The 20,678-nt window shown below is 43.1% G+C and overlaps 1 protein-coding gene across 1 annotated transcript in view; it reads right to left on the reverse strand.

Annotated features, from left to right (window-relative positions):
• SV2C (synaptic vesicle glycoprotein 2C) overlaps nucleotides 1-20,678 on the reverse strand; it is a 196,089-nt gene that overhangs the window by 89,227 nt on the left and 86,184 nt on the right. The window contains exon 3 of the mRNA XM_014797705.2: nucleotides 11,813-11,993. Within this exon, the coding sequence (XP_014653191.2) occupies nucleotides 11,813-11,993 (181 nt within the window). The remainder of the gene's footprint in view (nucleotides 1-11,812; nucleotides 11,994-20,678) is intronic.

Here is a 20,678-nt window from a genome sequence, read left to right on the forward strand (position 1 = left end):
TGATGTCAAGGAGTAAAACGTATTTATCCATTTAGCAATAACTGATTTCCTTAGAGCCTTTGATATGATAAAGAAGGATTGGCAGTGACCTTAGCAAATGCAATTTAGAGAAAGGCCACATCCGTAGCAAACTGGATATACCAAACGAACCGCGGGATTCATGATGTCACTCTGTATCAACCGGTAGGTCAAAATACGGCTCCATTTCCTGTGGTCGCCCTGCTTCAGGTGAGTCGGTAGTTATCTATTGCTGGGTATGGGCAGACCACTGAGGCCAGTGTTTTTCAATCTGTGGGCTACAAAATTAACTTAGTAGCTGTAAATAGCATTTTAAAAATTGAAACAGAGATGAAACTATTTGAGTGTAACTCAGTCACTAACTGAAAGCATCTCTATCTGTTCCTCTGGCTATGAATGCAGCAGTTCTACCTAAAGTCCCTACAAGTATGACTGCACAGGCTTTCAGCTGCAGCACGTGGCGATTTAGCGCCATCACGCCAGAGGTAGCCAGCCAGGTCCAAGTCCATCAACCAGACCCCCAAACAAGAAACAAATGCACATGACGGGCGGTCAGAGATGGCTCTGTCCCACACCACGTCAGACTCACACAGCTCTCTGCCTGGCTACCTGAGGACCTCATACCATAGACAGACACTTGAATTTAAAAATTCAACAAAGTTTTGACAAATTTAAAATGGTTTCATTACAACACACAATTTTAATGGGAAATAAAAATGTCTGGGTCATAAATCATTTAACGCTACTCCTTTTTTCATTTGACATGAAGAATCCGTTTCTCTGCACCAAAAAGTCCCTGGTCCCTAATCTGTGCCTTCACCTCTCAATGCATAAAAAGAGGCCCAGGTTTGGCTGACTTTTCATGTCCTAATTAACATTCCATCAGGATTCTGGACATTCTGTATGTAGGAGCCATAACTCACACTTCCTGAAGGCTCATTGGCATGTCAAGATATGTCAGGCCACTCTGAACCGAGATAAATGTACTCCAGGGTAGCTAAGATGGCAAGTGGAAGACTGTAGACTTGCCCGTTAGTTTTAAACAAATCATAAGTTGACCTTATACAAATCTCCTGCATAAGAGAATACCAACTTTTAGAGGCTTTTAAGCAATCCAGCTGGTTTTGATTCAATGCCTCTTTTTAAGGTGGTTATTTTTGCATGAATGTCTCTCAATACCCATTTGTAAAGCAGACTGCAAGGAACTCTAATATCAAGGGATACATGAGTCTGAAAAATGAGAGAGGGAATCTATTTAAATCCTTTGCGAAGTTCTTCAGACTCAGAGACCTATAAAACCAACCGAGCATTCACACATCTTACTGCGGGCTGATCATCTATCTGGGGGACAACATGACTCCTCATCTTACTGTGACGCCCCTTAAGCAGAGAAAAAACATGACAGTGAGCTATAACGTCAACTATGACTAGGACTTCACACCCCACGAGAGTGCTTCTACATTGTTTACACTGGACTGAAGGCTCCTTGAGGGTGAGGACTACACTGTGTTCGTCTCTGAATCCCATTACCTGGCCCAGTGGACGTGCACTAAGTGTTTCCTCAGAAGAAGTGAACTTCACAAAGTCTCTCCAGTGTTGGAGGTGGCACTCCAAGCCTACTGTAGGAATCTGTTCTGATGCCCTAAGCATCTCTGGTGAATGGAAACACATCTTATGTCCTGGGTCAAGATGACCTCAAGTGAAGTCAGGAGCACTGGAATGGAAGTTCTGAGAGCAATGGAGCCCCCAAAGAGTTCTTGAATTCCTCTATGTCTTAGTTGCCATCCTCCTCCCATTGTAAGTAGGTAAAAAACCCCAAAGTTTCCCATTACTAGTCAGTCTACCTTAATATTTTGTATGAGGGGCTAATACATTTCCTCATTTGTTTTATTGTACTAAGATACAATTTCTGAGAATACAGGAAGAGATAAGAAATATTTAAATGGCAGATCTCAAATTCTCATGTGTCAGTGGTTGTTCAATAGAGCTGAGGTTGCGCCCCCCTCCCCGCAGACATTTGGCACTGTCTTGGAGACATTTTTAGTTGTTACAACTCAGGGGTGCTATTGGCATAGAGTGGGCAGAGGTTAGGGATGCTGCTAAAAATCCTACAGTATATAGACAGCACCTTTCAACAAAGAATTATCCACCCCAAATATGAGCAGTGCTGAGCTTGAGAAACTCTTGCAATGGGAATTTAATATGGAAAATATAACTTGCTTTATATGAAAAACCCACAATATAAGGCATAAAATGGTTATCTTTTACATTACCTGATAGGTAACGATCTCTAAATCCAGTTAACATGGAGACCTTTTTATTGGTCACTATATAATGATCAGTTAGCTACCGCTGAAATTTGTTCAAGTTCATTTTTTTTTTTAATTTTTTGTTTATTGCAGTAACATTGGTCTATAACATTGCAAAAATTTCAGGTGTACATCATTGTACTTCTATTTCTGCATGGACTACATCATGTTCACCACCAAAATACTAATTACAACCCATCACCACACACATGTACAGAACCATCCCCTTCACCCTCCTCCCTCCCCCCCTCCCCCCCCCCCCCGTAACCACCAATCCAATCTCTGTCCCTATGTGTTTGTTTATTGTTGTTATTATCTACTACTTAATGAAGGAAATCAAGTTCATTTTTGATGGAATATTTACATAAATGAAGCAATCAGATCAGGGTGGTTTATAAAGAATTTTTCTCAGGATAAGATATTAAGTCTATTTTGTTAGCTGTCAAAAGGGGTCAAATCTTAATTATTCTTGGCAATAGGAGGCACAAAGGGAATCATGATTGACATCCACACTCTATGTAGGGGGAAGACTGGCTGGATTCAAAGTAATTGAATTGACACAAATGAAACAGAATGTTGATATTTGGAATTTCAGAGTTGGAGTAATATTAATTTTAGGGCTTTACAACTTTAAGCACAGAAATATAAAGAAAATTTTAAAAAACTGTATTAAACCACATTCTTAGAAATAAGTTGGGACCCCTCCTCCACTCCATTGCACGTACGTGTGCACATGTGCAGAACACACACACACGGTACCTCAAAAGGTCTGCAAATGACTCAATACTAGGCATCTGGTAAATATCATGAAACATATTCATTTTCCTCAATAATCTAAGACGAATTCATGAGTGAGATATTGCATAAGACAAAGAGTGTGTCAGCTTTACAGACAAAATTTCTCCTCTGTTGGGTTACACGAGACATGTAAGTTAAACCAGGCTAGCACACGAGGATGAAGGAGAATGCCAAATATTACTGTCTGCACAATCTCACTGAGAAACTGGGAGCCTGACTGTCCTACGTCCTGCGAATTTCACAGCCACCCCTCATATTACCCCAGTTCAGATGGCGACTCATGGATTACGTCTGTCCCTGCACCTCATCACACTGATTTATGCTGGCTAAGAGGCAAAGATGGGGAGGGGTTCAGGTTTCTGCAGTGAAAGAGGGAGGCTGTAGATAAAAAGACTAACTGTGCTTAAAATGGCTTGAAGTATGACATTTTAGGGGAGAAATTACGGGATGTTTGATGACTTCTTGTCCTGAGGAGGAATTCCACTGAGTAACTCAGTTCTGCTTTCTAACTTCTTTCTCCATGTGCTTGTCAAACAGTCCTCTACCTCGGTCTTCCACTGGGAAATGGGGCACTAGACAAGAACATGATTAAAGAGGGAGGAATAACCATTGTAAAGTCACGTGTCCACACAGATACTAAGCAGAGGGCAAAGTCCACCAAGAGCTGCTGCTGGCAGCTTTTATTAGGACAAATATTATGGGTTTATAGAAAGAATAATGAATGGTGAAGCCTATGCCAGGAATCACAATTACTATTAACTTGCATGAAGCATATCCTTTTAATCCTTACTCAGAATCAACAAAAAAGGAAGGAAGACACTGAACTGCCAGGCAAATTGCATAGCAATTCAGAACAGATTCACTGTGTTTTAAATTGGACTCAGAAATAAACAATTAAAGCAGCAGCCCCCGAGATGGACTTTTCAGTGACTTCCTTTTCATGAAAGTAAATTGACTATCACAGACCCGAGGAGGCTGTTCAGAGGCTTAGACGAAAGAGCACAGATCTAACGGTCTCTGATGGGCTGGGCTGGCACAGAAAATAAGAGTGTTGTATCGATTAGAAGACACACATTTACTATGAATGGTCAGATGGAAACAGCAGAACACTTACTGGTAACCAAATCAATCATCTAATCAAGAATGGGACTCTCCTGTGCCAAGTGGCAGTGCTGAAGGATGGCTGGTTCCGGTAGCTTTAGTCTTCCAATCTCTAAAGCCACAGTTTAAAAAATAATAGTCTTTGATATGGGCAGTTTTTATTTTCTCAGTATTATACAAACTATGAATAGAATAATTGGTAGAAAACTTGACTATTTAAAAAATATTGAGATGTAAACATATAATTTGGGTAAAGTTGTGTTTCTAAGAAAACATAGCTTTGATCCAATTCCCATATCCCTTGTCTGCAATCAGGTTGGTGCCCCTAACCCCGTGGAAGCCTATGTATTCGCAGCAGCAGACCTGGCGCCACTGTGGGGGAAGGTGGGTCATAGATCAGGAGTCTAATGCTGTCTTGAAAAAAAATTAATCTAGCTATTGAGAGAGCTGGAAGAATGCATTCCCACAGCACCTAAACAGTTTCATGAATAAAGATGGTGATGATCATTATGGTGATCTGTAAAAAATGACGACAAAAACATCAGACTTTTCCAGCCACTTGCTGTATACATCTACTCATCCATTCCTGACTCACCCTCCCACCCACTCGCCTTTTACCCATCCATCCCTCATCCCTCCATCCACCCGCTCACCCAGCCAAACTCTGGGCCACGCACATCACCAGTTGCTGAAGGTACAGGCAGGAAGAATATAAGTTCCTGCCCTCAAGAGCTCACAGAGCCAACTCTAGAGCGCCGGTGGCTAATTTTTCACAATTATACATTGTGAGTCTGAAAGATCTTTTGCTGTGTACCTTTGCCAAAGGGAATACTGGGAAATAAAGTGTGTCCAAAAGGTCAACCTTTATGTTGGAAATTCTTGTAAAGGGCATTGTCTAAGACAGTGCTTTCCAGCAGAAATACAATGTGAGCTGCAAATATAATTCTTAAATTTTCTACAAGAGATATTAAAACAAACCAAAAAAAAAAAAACAGGTAAAGTTAACTTTAATACATATTCATTTAACCTGATATATCCAAATATTATCATTTTATCATGTAATCAACATAAAAATTATTAATGAGATATTTTGCATTCTTTTATAAACCCAGTGCTATGTGTTTTGCACTTACAGCACATCTCAATTTGGCCACATCTCAATTTGGTAGCTACACGTGGCCTGCTGGACAACACAGACCTAAGAAAACACTGACCCACTGTTTACAATTTGGGTTTGCCATTATTTTTGGACTAAAGATAATTTAGTGTGTCTGTCGCCTCATTTTCCTAATTGGGAAAGGTCTTTCCATTCCATGCTCTGTGCCAGAAATCTTCTTGAACTGATGTGTTCCAAACATTTACTTAGTGCTTATCATGTATCGGGCATTGTGTTGTATGAAATCAGACATTTCTCATCGAATCTGAGACAGCACAGCCTGGTGATTATGAGCCTGGGCTCGGGCTGCTTGGGTATGACTACAACATTTACTGGGTGACCTTGGACAGTTACTTAACCTCTCTGTGCCTCAATTTCCTCACCTATAAAATGGGCATAATAAATAGTATCTTCCTTACAGGGTCACTGTGAGGTTTAAATAGTCAATATGTATAAAGTGCTCAACAGCATCTCCCACAGGGCAAGCACTATATGGGTGTTTGATAAAACACATTTTAAAAGTTTTGAAAATGATAAAATAGGTTTGCATTTTTCCAATATGATGAGGAAGTAAAACATATCTTAAGAGAAAGACTACTTTGAAAGGAAAACCTTATAGTTCAGACTTAGACTAAAAATCAGAAGACCTGGGAGTCTATCAAACATTTGGAAGTCACTTAATCGATCTGTGTTTCAATTTTCTAGTTTAAAAAGGGATAATATTTTTTCATTCTTAATTATAACAAAGTGTGGTGGGACTATATGAGATGCTACATATAAAACACGTTGAAGAGTTCCAGTGAATGGTGACCGTTTCTACAAAGCCGAGGGAGTCTGGATATTGTAACTTAATACAGTTCACGGATGGATGTTGCAAATAGCTAGGAAGCATGCATTTGTGAAGCTCCATTTGCAGAGGGAGAAATGACTATTTGTTCACTTACGATACACAGACACATTGAAATTTCATTTAATTTCTGTTGCTGTTGTATTTTTCTCCTGACCTTCATGCTTAGCAGTGCCAGGCCCTCAGTGAGAAGCTCCCATCTCCGACATTGCCCGGCATCTGAAGCACCATCATTCCCATAATTAACAGTGACTGGAAACAAATAATTTAATTCTGGGGCAAATGAAAATGAATCAATGGTGTCAACTCCATTTCCCATCTTTCTAATTTTCTGTAACAAAAGAGGAAAGGGAAGTGTCTGTTCCCTGGTGTGAGATCACTTAGGAAAGGGAGAGACAGATGAATAATCGGTGATGCCCTATTCCTTATTCCCACAGAACACTGTTGCCCCGCAAGAAAATCATTCTTTGTTCTGGATAAATACTTAAAGCACATGGAATATGGCAGCTGGACATATTTATGTTTCTAAGAAGATATACTCATGACTTGGTGTGGTGAATTAAGAGGAAAGCACATTTAGAGGCAATGAAACCATAAACCCCAGTAGACCTCAGGCTAAAACAAGAGCTCCTTCCAGTCTCCCTTATATGCAGAAACGGGAATATAACACAGTGCTGCTAGTGGTGCTTCAGCAATGAAATAAGATAGAACAACAGAAACCTGCCGCATTTGCAATAAAATCAACACAAAGGCATCTTAACCTTGGATTCAGAATAGACAGTTTACTTGTTTACAGAGTTGCTAGTTCAAAAGGAGTTAATTGCAACTTAAGTCCTAGCTGTGTCATTCCTGGTTCCATCACTGAACCTTAATCTGCAAAATGAAGGGTTTGGACTGTGACCCAGAAATACTCTTCCTCCTCTGAAATTCCCAGTGTGTGGAACTGGTGGACAGAAGCTGTACCAACGTGGGATTCTGTCATTTGTGATGTCTATTCCAATTCTGCAATCTAGAACTGGGAAATAACCCCAGGATGGATTCAGGGACCCACTGGACCCACTTTGAGAGGGACCTGACTAAAACTCCATTGATGACCTGATCACCATCAGCCCCTCCTCTGACTGGTGGACCACAGAGAGATTTTGGGTCTCCTGGAATTCATGTCAGTCCAGAGCTAGGGCCTAGTAAGCCTCCAAAAGTCTGATTATTTCCTTTTCCCTCGTGCACAGTTCCCCTGGTAAAAGGCCATAGGTCCCCTGGGGAAGTCTGGGAGAAAGATGAAGAGTGTAAATTTTTGTTAGTGTACTGGGGGGTCCTTCCTCAAGGGACCCGGCCTCCCCTTCATTCAAGGAGCTCTGGGTCTGTAAATTGGCTCAAGTCTGGCAATTGACTGAGGGGCCATGACTCTCTGTTTTTATGATTCAAGTTAAACTTTTGTTCACTTGACCTAGAACTCTTCCACTTTTAGAGATCAAGTGAGACTTTAGCAAACTTCATATCTATTTCCCTTCTAGGAACACCCTGATCACATATCGCCAAAGCCATAGGTCTGTGCAAGTCAGACTACTCCGACTGCTGCTGTGACTGTGTCCTCTAGAGTAACCACCTTGCCTTGGGTGATGAGGCAATAAAGAGCAGACAGAACTGTCTGGTCAACCCCTACCCTCTTGGAATTTACATGCTGCTGGAGGAGAGAAATAAACACGAAAAAGCAAGTATTTTCAGGCATGGATAAGCTACCAAGAAGACAAAACAGGGCTCTGTGATGAGAGCCGCTGGGGCAGGTGGGCTCAGCATGGGTCTCTCTGAGGCCGTGAGTGCTGAAGGCTCTGGGAGAAGAACCTTTGAAGCGGGAAGGATGGCGAGAGCGATGCTCCTGGGAAACACGTGGAGCGTTGATGGGGCCCAGGAAAGAAAAATTCCCAACGTTCTGAAACCTTATCTCCTTGGTCATGTAGTTTTCCTCGCTTTAAAAACTACATCAGATGTGGATGGAGGGAGCTGTTTAACTAAGTAGATACAACAAGATCTCTTATTTAAGGTCTCCAGGATGAAAGTCTTAACTCTGGCTTCAGTTTTTTTTTTTTTTAAAGATTTTTTTTATTTATTTATTTTTCCCCCAAAGCCCCAGTAGATAGTTGTCTGTCATAGCTGCACATCCTTCTAGTTGCTGTATGTGGGACGCGGCCTCAGCATGGCCAGAGAAGCGGTGCGTCGGTGCACGCCCGGGATCCGAATCCGGGCCGCCAGCAGCGGAGCGCACGCACTTAACCGCTAAGCCACGGGGCCGGCCCTTTGGCTTCAGTTTTAATAAAGAAAGTTTAAATTAAAAGGGACTATATCAGAACTTCAGCTGCTTATGTACTGAGTTCATAAGTAATGGGAGTGAAAAGGGTTTAAACATTATATGCCTTTAAAAACAAGAAGAGCCTTTAAGTGAAAATCCGTCTCTCATTCATGATTTTGTCATTGCTTTCTCCTTCTTCTGTGAGCCTGGCAGGCCCCTAGTTGTTCTCTCTCTCTGGGCACTGACTAGTTCTTCGCAGGTGGAAAATGGGAGAGCTGTCCCTTTGGCTTCCCTGGACGACTAGATGGTAAGCACCTTGGGGCCAGGGCTCATCTACACCCATGAAAGGTCCAGCATGGTTTCAGGGATAGAGCAGGTGCTGAAGTGGCTCTTGAGTTGAACCAGAATGGAACTGGAGAAAAAGAGTCTTGGCTGAGACCGCCCAGAGATTCAGAGGCCAGGCATTCAGATGAACTCTAGAGCTGCTGAGAGACCCCTCTGTCAGGGAGGTGGCAACTTACACGTTACGTGTCGGTTACATGGCCCATAAAACTCAGCCAAGGAAGGAAGATAACTCCTCATTTTCCTCAACAACTTCATTCCTCAGGTCCCCTCAGCTGCTGGATCCTATACAACCCTGGGTGTTTTGCCACCGCAGCCCAGGTGAGTAAACTCCAGCCCCCCCCACCGCAGCCCCGCCCCAGCCCAGGCTCTATCTGTTCTGGAAGCAGGGATGCTGGATTTCAGCGCCCTGTTTTCTCCCAGGTCTCTTCCCCATGACTAGTCCTTTCTGTTTCCCTCATGGGCAGGACTTGAAATTTCAAAGCCAGAAAGAGGCCTCCTTTTCCTTCCCCTGCTGCTGTCACTCTGAGGCCATGAGCACAGGACGGCTTAGCTCCATGAATGGGAGGAAGAACAGAGAGCAGGAGATGCCAACCCATGGGGCATGTTTCTAGATATTATCCCACATTTCCTCCACTACTAGGTACTTTTAATCCACTATCTCACTTGAGCCTCACACTCCAAGGTAGGAATGTAAGGTACTGTTATCTCCCTTTTACAAGAGACGAACGAGGCAGAGAGCCTGAGTGACTTTCCCAAGGACCCACAGTGAAGGGCAGGACAGGTGGGCTTGGATCTCTGGAGCCCAGTCCTGTGCCAACTTCCCAAAGGCATCGTGCGTTACCCTCTGGTATCACAGTTTATAGAGCCTGGCTGAGTTAGCAATACACAGTCTGTGCTTTGCCAGGTAAATTATGTTCTCTAGAGGTCAGCAGCCCTGAGCCGCTGGCTAAAGATGATTTGTCTGTGACAGGGAAGAGGATGGTATCACGAATACACCCAAGCAGTCTCTGCTTCTGTGCTGCCCTTGAATTAGGTTCTGGACAGTCCATTAGTTTGGAGTATTCTGTAGCCACCACAGAGGCCCTTTTCTCTGCAGTCAATTGGGTCGACCATATCACAATCCAGACTGGCAATTAAAATTGCCATAATAATTTGACCACAGTCAGGTACTTCTGCATCTGTGGATATCATTGAAATTTCCTGGATAAGACTGCAAATGGAAAGGACTGGAAAGTTGAGAACTGAGGCTATTAGCCTTCTCCTGACAGGCTGCTGGTATTACATAGGTAATAGAAAGAGGAAGGAAGACTTGGCCTTTCCTGGAGGCAAGAATGTCTTATCCTATGGACCCTGAGAAGGTCCTTTAACAAGCAGCCCTAAAATAACACCTGTTCTTCCTCAGATGTCTCAATTCACTCAGCATTAGGTCTGCTGCAGCCCCCCGTATCCATGATCGAAATTACCTCCAAGTCGGCAGTGTATGCGGCCAATCTCACACAGAGCTCTGAGCACCAAGGGTCCCCTCTGCAGAGGAAAAGCCCCTTTCTCCATTATTACAAGGAAATTATTGATTGCCATAATCTTTTTCCAAGAAAAAAATATTTTTACACTTTCCCAAACTTTCCAACCCTCTTGGTTTACTGGAATGGTTAGTGGAACATCTTCACTCGGAGGAAAGCTCCTGAAATTTGTGCCACTTAGACACACGCTTGCAAAGTGCCCACTGTGTGCAGAATGTAGCATATGAGGGGCAATAAGAAGATAAAAAAAAACATTAGAAAAACCTGTGGATAATCCACCAATCTCAATATATGCACAAATCTTGTGGCAGAAAATGATATAAAAATTTAAAAATATTCTGAACAAATTATAAAAGCGACCCATTAGTCTGCATGGGGAAATCTTTGTACTCTTGAAGTAACCCACTTATACAGTCTTTCTCTCTGATGCCTTATACTCCTATTAGTCCTAGCCCTGATTTGGAAGCACTATAATATGTAATTCAGAAAGACACGTTGCTGTTCTTTGACTTTCTCTTTTGGTAAAACTGTGTTTTGCTGTGTGGGTACCACTACCATCAACAACCACAACTGATATGGTTCTCAAATTCATAACCCAGCGCTGTCTCCTTCCCTTTCTTCATTTACTTTATTTTATTTTAAATTATTCCTATAAAGTCATCTTATGCTAGACATCTCAGAAAGAATGTCTCTCATGAAAATAAAGTTCTCAAGCATGAATCAGAAATTTTATATTTTTACTATTTTTTTTTTTCCTTATCAAAGCAGAGTTACTTGGACTCTCCTAATTGAGCTATTGGGTTTTCCTAAGCTGTGGCTTCACTTAATATAGTAATAAGTGCTTCAAGCTCAAAAAAAAAAAGTGACTACACCATGGGCTGTACTATGCCATTGCATTTGCCTAATAGCACACTTTCTGTTAATTCAACGAAAAGAACCTACTACATCTCAAGAAGCAGCCTTCCTAGCTAGTTAAATATGCTGTTAGCACAGATCAATAAAACAACATTTGCTTGAGATACTGTCATCCTGGATTTAAGAGCCTGAATGGTTCGAATCTTTAATTAGTTCATAATAGGTAGGACCAGAGCTATTTCTGGCTTAAATTAAATTTTCAGAAGAAAAATAAATTTATGAATGTGCTCCACCACAGAAACAGCATTCCACTTAAAACAATACCCATTTCCTAGAAGTAAAACACTAAAAGACTCATCCACGAGAACACTGATGTGTGTTCCCTTCTCTTCTGGATTTAAAAGTTGATAATTATATTTCTAAGAACCAGCACTGTGGCTTGTAAGGTTGACATGAAGATAGGGAAGGAGATGTCTTAGGGGATAATTTCTTGGTAATGAGTTCCTCTAGAATGCAGAACACATACAATTATGAAGAATAAACACATTACTATAAAATATGAAGGAGAAACCTTACCCGAATCCAGAAAGCAAGCGACAGAAGAGAAAGAAGCCATAACCTTGGACAAATGAAGAAAGGAAGGCAAAGAATCCGTTGACAGACATGCAAATCAGAAGAGACTGTCTCCTTCCCACTTTGTCTGCCAGGCCTCCCCAGAAGAACGCCCCCACCATCATCCCGAGGTACACTATGCTGCCTGCAACACACAGAAAACAAAGAAACACGTCAGAGATCAGGAGTAAATGACACACGTAACAGCAAAAGAACAAGAGACAAAATACATTCCAGCGTTTTGCATGGGAAAAATTTCCTTGAAAAATATTTCCTTCAGGACACACGAGTCGGTTTTCGAGTTAGACGGTGAGCTCTGTGGGGACCTCTGGCTGCATGACCAATGGTAAGAGCAAAAGACCAAGCAGTCACATTCTCCCAGCCTCACGGGGATGGGTCCGCAGCGGGCAGGCAGAAGGAGTCTCCACAGAGAACAATCCTGGAGTACGACTCACAGTCATGTCACCTTTGGTCCGAACGCCCAGCTCAGCACCATGACAAGGCCAAGATGGGGGACTGAGCCAAGGGCTCCCAGGTCAACGTGGATTCCCCCACCTGCTTCTAATCTCTGCCTGTAGCAGATGGCCTGAGCCAAGGCCAGACTCTTGGGAACCCTCTAGAGAATTCCAAGGGTTCTTTCTCTCCAAGTCCCTCTGAAAGCCCTTCCTTCCAAGGAAGGGAAGCTCGGGAAGGTGGGTCTAGAGATTATGAGAGTTAATCTTAAAATAGTCTCAAACTCTGTTCATGAGAGAAAACTTCTTTTTGGAGTCAGGAGCTTAAGGAGCCTAAGGAGAAGGGAAATAGCTGTTAGTAGCTTGAGAATTATTAAACTTATCAGGGTTGGCTTTGCTTCCATAAGGGAAACAGATGGAAAATCAAGAGTTAGATAGATGTCCCTCTTGGTGTCACTGTGAGTCTACACTTGAATTTTCTAATTCACTTGATTCTTCTAAAAAACCAGGCTCCATAAGCCCTGCCCAGAATCTTTCTCAGGATGAAACAATATCAGGTATGGCAAACGTTGCCTCAGGGAGGTTTCTAAAGGGTGTGCAATGTCCAGGGGAAATGTCATAATTAATAAATGAAAGTTGCTATATCCACACGTGTGTCAAAAAAGCTGCTACTACATCTCTCATCCATTGCTCCTTTGTCCCTTGCTTCACCAAAGCACCATGTGAACAGTCCTTTTCAAAGGTACAGGCACCATACTCAGCAGCATCTAAAGAACAAGCTAAAAAACACTGCTTTAGCTTTACATTAGTTTGGGAAAATCCTATTCAAATATTCACTGCGAATTCGTTTGTTTAACATACAGTTAATGCATCAATAGGAGACCCAGGAGGAGAACATCTGGCAAAGTCTGGTGACTCTCACATCAATGACATGCATGGGTTGCTTTGCACACAGCCGCGTCCAGACAGCTACAGTGGACGGCGCAATTACACCATAAGACAACACAAAGGCTGCTTTTATTAGGCTGGGGTACTGCAAAGAGGTGGCTGGTCATCCTTTGCCTGGCTGGGGATGGCATGTTTTTCTCTGTAGTACGAGGCTGACCGTACACAGATCATCCATCTCCATAAAGAGATGTCTCATAGCATGAGGCCCAGCGCATGTCCAGGAGACAACCGAAAAGTGCCAGCACAAGGCAAAGGAATCCCAAAGCAGACAGATCCACCCAGGGAAACGCACGTGCAGCACATCTCCTATTTCCAGCACAAGAGGCTCACGTTCGCCACCCAGGCTTCTCAGAAGAACAATCGGCAGCTAAGCGTCTTCATAATGACATCTGTGTCTTTAAAAAGGCCTGCGAATCAGAAAGTGAGCCCCCACAGATCCGCAGTGGCCCGTGGCTGCTGCAACCTGAAGCCTGGGAATCCTCCATGTCGCTCCAGCCCAGGAGCCCCTGCCAGCTCCAAGTGCTTGCGGGAATTAACTTAATCCTCACGACAACCCTCTGAGGTTAACGCTACGGAGGCCAGTTCACTGGTGAGGAACCCAAGGGACAGAGGCGTGAATGACGTGACCACAGAACAGTGAGTGGTGACTCCATCTGTCGGAAGTTCTTTGTATGATGTGGTTGTGATTCCTCTAACCATCCTGGCTGCCCTCCCGTGAGAACATCCCAGTCTGTCCAGGCTCCTGTGTGGCGGTACCATCTAGAACTGAAAGCAGTTCCTCAAATGTCTCTGAGGTGCCTTCTCCCTGGGCACACCCTCACAGAATCAGAGTTAAGTCCAGGGTAGCAGAAAATGATAGACGGGAGTTAGGGAAAATGCTGCTTCGTCCTACCCAAGCATTGACAGGGGTGCACTAGTCATTCTCAGACATAGGGGTTGGTGTTGAAAACAGCTCGGTGGTGCCAGAGGGAAAATGAAAATCCAATCTCGCTGGAAAGAACAGGCTCCTGCACCATGTTCCAAAGCAGGGTGGCTCTCTTGCTTCCCGGGTGCAGGAGGGATGATGCTCCTGCTGGGCTGGTCTCCATATTTTTAGAATGGAATCTCCATCATTCCCCTTCTTCTGGGCAGTCGCCAGCAGCCTCGTCCTCATGAAGCCACACCATACCCAGGTGAAGTGATGGTTCCAGCACTTCCAGGGCTCATACTGGAGCTAGATTTCCCCCACCCAGCAGGAGTGTGAGGCACAGCCCCATTCCGGGGCCTCTCACAGCTCCAACGTGGTAACGGCTGAGTGAGCCGGGCTCACCCTTGACTTCTGTGATGGAGATGACATATGACTGACAAGGGGCAAAAAAACCCTCATTTATCATTAGCACCGTGTATGTAAGCCACTTGAAAATAAAACTTAAAAATAATATTTAAGGGTTTTAATATGTAGAAGAGTAAAATAAAAATGGCCCATCCTTCAACTCCCCCAGATATCCTTATTAACATATATATACATATATATATATTTTAAAAACACAAATATGCCTACATGGCCAAAAATTGAACCACATAGAAATGTACAAAATGAAAAGTCTCCTTCTCCCCTATCCCTTGACCCTCTTCCCAAAGGTAACTATTATCAATTTTTTTCTAATTCTTCCAGAATGTTTATACATATAAATATATAAAATGGATACCCTGTAGGAATCGCCTGTTAAATATAGGGGTTTTTTTCCCCTGTGTAATGTTTATCTTTTCTCCTCTTGTGTTTAGGATTTCTAAACTAAGCAAACCAGAAATAAATCTCCACCACAATTTTAATAACTCTTCAAAATACATTTTGTATATTTCAGGAAAGCATTCACTATCAGCTATTAAGAGAAAACCAAACAGTTATTTCTCCATCTTGCATTATTTCTACGCCTAAAATAAATACATCCCAACCTCCTTAAAAGACAGGATATTAAATTCAATTTTAAAGAATTTATGGAGCACCCACCATGCATGACTCTTCCTGAAGTGCCAGAAATATAAGGATTTATAAGTCATGATCCCTGACCTTAGAGAAGGAATAACTTGAGCCAACCTTTGTCGGATGCCTACTCTGAGCCAGGAGAGGGGTGAGGCGGTTTCACACCCATTATCTCACGCAACCCTCCCAACAACCCCAACTGATCACGGCCACTACAGAGGGGGGCATCCAGGCTGGAAAATTCCATGGCCTCCTGGGGACATATGACCAGGTCAGAGCAGTGCTGAATTATGCACTCAGGAACATGGGCTCCGAGTCCCTGAACTCTCTTTCTACTCCATCAAGATGGCCTAAGGAGCCCATAATTCAGGAGGGAGATGAGGCACATAACCTAACAAGCCCAACCATGAGGCGTGCGCTCCAATGGAGCCACGACTGGGAGCAGAGGGGCTCGAGTAGCAGAGAGGCTACTAATTCTGACTGTGGCCTTGGGGAAAGTTTCACTGAGAAAGGAACATCTGAGAGGATTCTGAAGGACAAGAAAGATTTCAAGATGGTACGAAATTCCTCCACAACTGACAGGTTTAGCAAACAAATTGTAGCATCAAGCTATATCTTCACTTCTACTCTGGTTAAAAATATGCTTCAGATCTAAAGGTAATAATCTTTTATGCCTATGTTGGATTATTATTGGTAATTAGACTGTTCTATTGGGCAAGCTATGGGCAGAATTAAGCCTACCCAATAGCTTATTTGAGACAAACAGCACAATTAGAAGGTTCACTTGTTGATCGTGTGATGTAACTAAAGCCAAACCTTTGAATGTCAGCCAAGGCACAATGTGAATAAAACTGGGAACACTCTGGGATTGTCTGAATACAAATTGTACATTTCTTGCCTTGTTTGTTTCCATATGCCCATTTGTCTTCACCGTGTTACAATGGGGAGTCCTTGGAAACTCAGAGCCTGGACACGCTCTTCCTGTAGACCAGTCTTCTCTGTTCTCCTCTCCATGATGCTGCTGATGGTGAGAACTAATAGGCATTTTAGTCCAAAGTCCCTTTTCTCACAGGTGGGAAAACTGAGGCTGTGAGAAGCCAGTACTTGAAATCAGGTCTTCTAGATCCTTGCTCCTCAGGGTATGACTCCTGGACCAACAGCACCGGCACCCTGGGGGAACTTGCTAGAAATGCAGACTCTAAGGCTCCACTCCAGGCCTACTGACTCAGCATCTGCATTTGAACAAGACCCCCAGGTGATCTGTGTGCACTCCAGGAAAGCACTTAGGCTGGTGTGCTTTCCATTAAAACACATAACCCCTCTAATACACTGTTTTTACTTAAAGTTGGTATTTGTCTAACACATATTTGAGGAGCAGAGATACAGGCTACAGCATATTTTAATCCCAAAGACACAGAACAAGCAAGATCTCCCTCCAGGAGCCGGAGATCGCACAGGGCAAGCAGGAGCCGTGCACTTAGGAGCTCTGCGCCTCTCCTAGGACCTGCTTCCTCAGACTAGAGGCAGCCCTCCAATGCTGAGAGAGGTCAGCCTCTGATTCTCGGATCCTCTCATGGATTTAACGAAGATTTTAATTCAGCTGGGCCTTCAGGAGGTTGAACCTGACCTGAGAAATGAACGGGGCTGAGGTTCGCTCCACTCCTCCCACCACAGCTGGCCCGGCATTCTGGGCCAGCCCAGCCTCTGTCTTTCAGAAGACACAAAGAGGCCTCAAGCACAACTTTCCCAATACAGTGTTTTCTAACATGGGGGCTGATTCCACTTTATTTAATCATACCCTCATTTCCCCTGATAAATGTCACATTTCCACTTCTGCCTCTTTGCTAAGCTGCTTTTGATTCTTTCTGACAATCTCTAAGGGGCATATCATTTCCCCCAACACCATTTTAAACCACATTTAAACTAAATAGAACAATTTTAACAAATGGTATATAATGTTTTTCTCATAGTAATTTCTAGGCAATAGGTTTTTAAAAATTGTTTTAAGCACTTGAGTTATCCATGGCTACACATTATAATTTATTGCACCATTTATTTACAAATTGATTTTCAAAAAAACATTCTGAGGTGGTATTCTGCATTCAATGATAAATAATCTCCACGAGGCGATGATCGTGCTCACCTTTTATAAGGGGACTTTCGTAGGTTAAAACCGATTTTTAAGTCAAAGTAAAATAAAAATAAATCTTTAAGAATAACAATGACAGTTCTGGAAATGGTTGTTGAAAAGAATAACATAATATGATCTATTGTATGCACAGGATTGAGAAAAAAATACTTTATTGCCTAATTATGCTCATTATTTTTTAGATATTACTCCTTTCACGAGAGGCAGGTGAATTTATTTTCCCAAAGGTAGGGTTTTCTCCCACAAACTTGTGTTATACTTACAGTAGAAACCCACTTAGCCAATTTTCACTTAACCAACTCAATGGGTTAACCAACCCACCCACAGACACACCAAGAACCATTTCCTTGAACTCACCCCATCTTCCTTCTGCTTCCACCAGCAGTGCCTTAGGCTTCCCGTGTTTATTCCCAACCTGTTTATGTCAGTTTTGCTTGTTATTAATTATGTATTTAATTAAATATCAATCACATAAATAATGAAATGTGAATGTGAAAGGAAGGGGAGCTTCTTCTATGAAAACTAACTTAAGAAAGACTCGGGGGAGACGAGTTGTGAAAGTAAATCTGTGCTATTAAATAAATGTGAGCAATACGACTCTAAAAGATTGAGAAAAACCATAAAGAGACAAGATTCTGTGCTCAGACTGAAGCATATGTGTCTTTGAGTCCTCACTCCACTTTAAAGAAATTAAAACTGAAAATCAAAGCCACATAAGGGCTGCGGTGATGCAAGAAAGACGATGGGGTACTTCAGTCTGAAGATCGCTACTCAGAGGCAAGTCTTTGCTCCTGCATCCAAAGATGGTCACATGAATGCATGCTTACATGTTAAAACACAGTGTTTAAGTCCATATGTATATTGTACATGTTTTCCTGCTTTTACCAACTTTTACGTTAACTGACCAATTACCAGTCCAAATTTAATTAATGGGGTTTCTACCTTGCCTCAGGGGACCCTGAAGACATGCTTTGTGCTTAAAGAAATCAGGCTGGGGCCGGCCCCGTGGCTTAGCGGTTAAGTGCACGCGCTCCGCTGCTGGCGGCCCAGGTTCGGATCCCGGGCGCGCACTGACGCACCGCTTCTCCAGCCATGCTGACCAGCCATGCTGAGGCTGTGTCCCACACACAGCAACTGGAAGGATGTGCAGCTATGACATACAACTATCTACTAGGGCTTTGGGGGGGGCAATAAATAAATAAAATCTTTAAAAAAAAAAGAAATCAGGCTGCATGGCCACTGGAATAGTCATCGATGACCCCCTAACTGGTTTATCTTATTCCTGAGGGCAGCACTGAGAACAGCACCCCCTGAGGGTCAGTTCCAGTGATCACAACCTCCCTCTTCCCCTCAAAGATTCCTTTTTTTTCACTGTACACCGGACAAACCCTGAAGTGAGGGCCAAGATGCCCAGGACTAGTTCCAGTCTCCCTCTAACTAGTTGTAGACGTCAGGCCATACTTTCAGCTTCCTCCAGGTCAAATGCTCGGGCTGGGCTAGGTGTTGTCAGCTCTGCAAATCTGGCCCAGTCTTTCTCTTCTGTTTGCGATTCTGTTTGAACCTCTATCCCTTGCTGGCCCCTTATGGAGCCTCCCCACCCACCCACTGATATGGAAGCTTTCACAGCTGCTGCCCTGTGGTCGCTGCTCTAGGACCCCCAAGATGGTTGGCCAAGAGTGTGGCCACCCCTCAGCCAGACCCCACTGCAGTCCGTAAAGGCTGATTCCAGGGACCACTGTCGCTCCTCAGCTGCCCCTGCACCCACCCGATGCAAAGAAGGCAGCAGCATCTCCCTCTTTAATATCTACAATTTGCTATTTTTCATCATTACTGGTTTCAAATTCTGGGCTTGAATTAGAAAAATCTCATAAAATCTCAAGTTCAGTACTTGTTCTGTTGGATTCTTTCGCTGAATGTGGTGAGAAGTGGACTTATTACTAAAGCCATGGGGTTGTGGGGAAAGAAGGAGAAATTTTTTTTTTCTAACCAAACACAATATCCTTCATCTCCATTCCACTACTGTTTACCCCTCTGAACTTTGGGTCAAGCAGCAAATAGGTAAGAGCCCACGCTTCTGAAACACAGGGCCTAGATCTGAAGTCTTTTTACTAGCTGTTTGATCTTGGCTAAGTTACTTAGTTTCTTTGGGCCTCAATTTTCTTCTCTGTATAACGGGGTTAAATGGGACAAAGCACTTGGCACTATGTGAAACACAGTTGTTCAATAAGAAACAACAACTAACATAACTGCTGGTGTGAGGGAAGGAGAGAAGAGTAGAGAACAGAACGGTGATGGAAAAGAGACGACACGAAGAAAGGGAATGGGCTCTGGAAGGGTGTAGAAAGTGAAATTACAACTTTTGGCCTCTCTCAGCTCAAGTTCTGGAAAGAAACCACCTGTAACAGAAGTGGAAGAGTAATTTAATTTTTTAAATCTCAAAGAGTTACTTTTTCTCAGCTTGAAACTATTTAAATAAATAATTAATGGGCTTCTCCTAAAACCAACCCCTTACTTTTTCCAGTTACGATTTTTAGTAGCTACAGGTAAGGGCCATTATGTGTTCAAATGCATCCGTGGACTTTCACACAAGTAAAATAAAATAAAAGTAAAGGAAGTGATAATATCAAAGGCATATGTACAAATGAAAAAAAAAACTCCTTTCTAATTTGCAATGGAGAACACTTGCAACAAAAGTCAGCTCACCTTTGCTAGAAAGAACTGTAAATATCAGATGTAGTCAACAGCACATCTCTGACTTTTACATTTGGAAAGTCTGACAGTTAAGTCCGTCGGTCCAGGCAGAGACTGAGGTAGCTGCTCATATGGGCAGTCATGCCATATCAAGCGACATCGCTACCTGTGACCTAAGCACACCTGGGCACTAACCGGCCTCTGAAGCCCAAAGACACTTTCACTGAATCCAGAGAGCCAACTGCAGAAAGAAAGTCCTAAGAAGCAAGCCAGTCTATTCCCTAACATCTTTCCTCGAATGACTAGCACACAGCATGCCCACTGGATAGGGGAAGAGACACTAAAACATTTTTTGCATGTCCAGCTCTGCGGGCTCAAAGAAGGGCATTACAGGCACTTGGTGTTCAAAGCAGTAAAGGAACCAGTCTTGGGAAGCAAGAGCGCTACAGCGAGTCATCTGTGGTGCGCCACCAATACCACAGGTCAGTTCCACACCAGTGGGCTCCGTCTCTGCAAACTTCCCCCACGCCAAGGCCTGTGCTGGGGGAGAGAAGTGGCACCTGACTGAGCCCTGTCTTCAGTAACCCCAATCACTGAGCCAACAAGGGAAGCAGGCCATCAATAATT

This window comes from Ceratotherium simum, chromosome 4, assembly GCF_057802395.1.
Source record: "Ceratotherium simum simum isolate JZ-2026a chromosome 4, ASM5780239v1, whole genome shotgun sequence".
Classification (NCBI taxonomy): domain Eukaryota; kingdom Metazoa; phylum Chordata; class Mammalia; order Perissodactyla; family Rhinocerotidae; genus Ceratotherium; species Ceratotherium simum.